This window comes from Sphaeroforma arctica, assembly GCF_001186125.1.
Source record: "Sphaeroforma arctica JP610 unplaced genomic scaffold supercont1.1240, whole genome shotgun sequence".
Classification (NCBI taxonomy): domain Eukaryota; class Ichthyosporea; order Ichthyophonida; genus Sphaeroforma; species Sphaeroforma arctica.
This window is the reverse complement of record NW_014039318.1, coordinates 1-4,518: the sequence shown is the minus strand read 5'-3', so window position 1 is coordinate 4,518 and position 4,518 is coordinate 1. Positions and strand designations below refer to the sequence as shown.

General features: G+C 44.9%; 1 protein-coding gene across 1 annotated transcript; it reads right to left on the bottom strand.

Annotated features, from left to right (window-relative positions):
• On the bottom strand, window positions 1-4,338 carry SARC_10413 (hypothetical protein). The gene is made up of 6 exons (XM_014295543.1): window positions 3,708-4,338; window positions 3,180-3,284; window positions 1,741-2,852; window positions 1,276-1,450; window positions 820-906; window positions 1-345 (listed from the first exon to the last, which is right to left on the bottom strand). The coding sequence occupies exons 1-6, from the start codon at window positions 4,317-4,319 to the stop codon at window positions 223-225; spliced, it is 2,214 nt and encodes a 737-aa protein (XP_014151018.1). The 5' UTR covers window positions 4,320-4,338; the 3' UTR covers window positions 1-222.
• Between the last annotated feature and the right edge of the window lie 180 nt (window positions 4,339-4,518).

Below are 4,518 nucleotides of genomic sequence, written 5' to 3'. Positions count from 1 at the left end.
GATTGATAACCAACCTCACATTAGTGGCAATTTCGAAATCCGGTTTGTCCACTGCAACGGCTGGTGAGTTACTTCTAAAAACCAAGCTTTATATTAATTTACTATGTGCTGCACTACAGATGAGGCCGATCCTTAAACGCCGTTATTGTCCTGCTTCAGCATGCGTAGAGAACCAGCCCAATGTGCTACCTTATATGAGGTTGCCATTCCCTGTCGAGCCCTCTATATGCCGCGTGTAAGGGATATCCTCGTCCCCAGTGCATTGCTTATTTTGAGCCTCGGCGGCGTCTCCGTTTCGGTCTGTAAATACCGAACTATCACTTGGGCAAAGTCGCTCTGGAACACCTAACGATGGGAAGGGCAGGGCATGTGAGTTTGATACACTCGCACGATAAAGACAAATCATAAAACTTGAGTGGATATCTAGTTTGCCAGCTGTGGAATCTCAGAACGCGCTCACCGCCGTCGCTTATGCGGTGAGCTATATTGCAGTTCCCTTGAGGCACAATGAGCGGCCCTAGTCCTAGAGTTCCCATAGAAGGTCTCTAACTCAAGAGCCCCAAAACGTCTGGGACTTGGGCCTTATATTGTACCACTATGGCACTTCTACTGCGATGAGTGCAGATTATAATCTCTCAACCAACAAGCATGTAAAGAATGTTCCTTTCGTACCACTCAGAAGCGAGTACAATCGAACCACACCAACCAGAAAGAGCCTATTGCTGTTGTAGAGAGCGGGACTACTACCGAGTCACACCACCTAGGACAGCGACAGGCTATTTAAGAATGTATAAATTGGGACATTTACGGAATTCATACCACATAATCTGGCCTTTCCCCTGAATAAAGGAACATGACGTATTTCTTGTCACCCGTGAAGAAGTTCGATTCCTGCACAAATTGCACCTGAGAAAGTATTCAAAGTAGGCATTAGTACATACACACTGCTTTACTTTAGATAAATAGTGACCGTTGGTGGTTGGGAAATTATTTGCAAGCTGGTAGACTATCCAGAGCGAAGGATGCCTACTCCATAGATTTGAAATAGTGATTACACTAGTAAGTTATAAACGTGTATTTCGTTGCACCGAGCCATTCATGCGCCCAACTATCAGTGTACAAGTGTCAACAACTATAACCCCATGTGGATTTGGCTGGTAGCTGCATATATGGTTACATGAAGTACAACACTTAACTACACGCGAGCATATCACACGCCGTCTACGCTTCGATCTATGAAGCTGTATATGCGAGACTTCAAACGATTTAATTTACCTCGGATATCCTGGACCGTTCGTATTGATTGTGGATGCGCCTGTTAATATCTGTTTGACAGAGAAACTCGGCTGTAATGGCAAGGAATACAGGCTGCGCAAACAAAGTGTCCGCATCGCATTTAAACTTCGTCATCTTCCTCGTTTTAAAGTCTCTCTCAACGTCACGCAGGTAGCTGCATATACAATTAGCAGGCATAAAATACAGAGAATGATACTTAGTATAGTTGACATCGAGTTAGCCAAATTACTTTGTGCTCTATATTGAGGATTCTGTCTCTATCGGTTAGAGAAAACCGATATCTTCAACTCTCTGGATCTTGTACTCTAGATACAAACCAGTTCAACTTGATATGAAAATGGGCCATAGCTAGGCCGAAAGCGTAAAAATATTTGGTGCATCATATCGTCGAGTACCAAACTAGACTCGAGCGCCGTTAAATAAACACCAATGATCACGACATACCCACGATATGCGGACCAATTCTTGATTTCTCTCGGCAGATGGGTCTTCATTGGTGGGGCTTGAGTTTGTAATTGGGGACTTGCCTTTCCCGGATTCTCGGCAGTCGCACGAGACGGTGTTACATTTTCTTGTCGCGCTGAGGATTCCCCTTTCATTTGTGCGGCGTCAGGGCTGCGGCTCTTCCCTGGAGCCTTCGAGTCCACTTCATTGCTAATATTTTTCCTATTTGATCCCTGCATGTCCTCAGGTGCTTGCTTCTGTGCATCAACCTGTACATGATTATCTAACGATTCTCCCCCCAAAGACACTCTTTTGATGGCATCTGTAGTCTTGGGTGTATCTACCTTCGCACCCACAGATCCCTTCTTTCCAAGTACCGCACTGCCAATCGCACGAGCCTCAGAACCACCAACGCTGAGTACGCCCCGAGCGACTGAGTCGATTATCGAGACAGGCACCGCTGTACCAGGCGAGTGCTTTACCTTGCAGATCTCAGAACCTCTAGTCTGTACCTTGTGAGGCACATCATCTGTGGCACCATCCCCTTCACCACACCCCTTTTCTGCGGGCCAGCGCTGTTTGGACGGCGATATTTGACGTTTCACAGGCCGAGTGCTGACTTGTTGCACTGCACTTGGTGTGGGTGTGGCGGGGTTTGACCAGGGCCTCCGACCAGAGACCGGTACTGTGGATATGTGCGTGCGAGGGCTTGGGGGGACTGATCGATCTCTGAGTGTGGGTATGGGCGACGACGTGCGCGTACTCGCACGGGAATTACTTTTTGCGAGCTGTTCAATATAAGAAGGTGAGTACGGACTATTGGGTCTGTGCCAGGCCTTCGAGGAGACTGTGGGGCCACATATGCGGGCGATGAGTATGCCAGAGTATATCAGGACCTGTATGAGACTCGTAGTCACACCCGATGACAGCAGTGCCCATGTGATCATCCCTGGCCCAGGTGCCAAGGGTCCATCGGTGGTGTGAGCGGCGCGGATGCCCTCGAGAGACGCGAGTCCACACATGTACACCAGGAGAAAGCCAGCCAGGCCAAGACGCTCAGGCATCACGTACACTGAAGAGCACAGCATCACGGCATCGACAATCCAACAAATCTGTGCAGTGTGGTGGTACAAATAGACTTTTAATACAAGCCCACTTGGAGTTATAAATATTTGCTGTGTTAAAGGAATGCTGCTTGAACGTACTATGGTCAGTGCCACGAAGTGCCACGAAGTGATCAACAACACTACAATGCTTCAGGATAGATATTCAAACCACAGGTAGAATATTCCTGCTGTCGAGCACCGAATTACAAGTTACCAAGTATGTATGATCGCGAAACATAATAGTGTGCAGTGTAGGTATGTTGTACGTATAGTAACCCTGGCAGCAGACTAAAACCACACTTATGAGAGTTTACTTAGCGCCTCAGTACTCACCTGCAATAAAGGAGAAGACGTCAGATCAGTTTCTAAGGATCCAGACACTGCGCTAGTGACAATCAAAGGCACCGCCAAGCAACCCAGAGCAAAAACGCTTTTCACCTGACAATGAGGAAAGTAATGTTCGGTTAGAAGAAAAAAATGACTACAATGATTGGACTCAAATGCACAGCATCTTGCACATAGGTGAATTTCTGGAGAAAAAATGACTGTTATAAGCCTGTGGCTGAGAGCATCTAGATCTGGTGAGGAAACTATTAATCACAAGCACAATTGTAAGATAAGTGGAGACTTCACCAATGATATAGCTTCATGCCCAACACGCGAATGGATCAGTAAAACTCAAAGCACGATATACACACAACGAGCAGTTTCAATCAAAAAGTTAATACATTCGCTGCGTGTTTTGCCTTTAACTACTATAGCAGCAGTGAAAAGAAGAATGTTCAAACCCAAATGTCTTCTGAATAGAAGCTGAGTAGTTAGACGTAATGTCATCTCATGAAAAGCTATATGAAAACATACCGCTAATTCGATGGTTGTGCTGACAATTGCGATGAACAAAACTTCCCAGCCATATACCAGCTGTATAACCGCCAACACCACCACAGCAGCTGCTACCATTTCAATACGGCCGCTCAGAGCTATCAAACTACCAAACATACTCGGCTCATCGTTTGATTTCATGCCATCAATTCTAATCGCGTCCAAAGCTTTATTGGCTGCTGAACTTTCTGTAGCTACTCTGCTATCCCCTACTCCGGCACTGCTCGCGTGGTCAGCTGCCGATGTCAACGCCGACAAAGGAGACTGCGACCGTGAAGCATACACACTGCCTTCTCTGCTGATATGCGCGTGCAGAAAATCATCTGAGTGTGAATGTAGCGGTGCGTCGCTGAGAGAGGCGTTATCTGTGGGCTTATGTGTTGCAACAGGAGAACTGATAGCACTGTGACCGGACAGCCGTTTCTGAGAATGTTGTTGCTGCAACGCACGGCCCAGGGCGTCCGCCAATGTTCCGTGCTGCGCTATTGACAAAGACTCCCCACTGGTGTAAGTAAAAAAATCCTTGGTTAATCTTGATAGGGCGCATATATCCATGAGAAGGTAGAACTGAATTCGTATATATGTATGCATAAATACACCAGCACATACATTAGAAACTCTAATATATGATTTATTTATATATACATATATTTATATATTTATATTTATATATATATATATATATATATATATATATATATATATATATATATATATATATATATATATATATATATATATATATATATATATATATATATATATATATATATATATATATATATATATA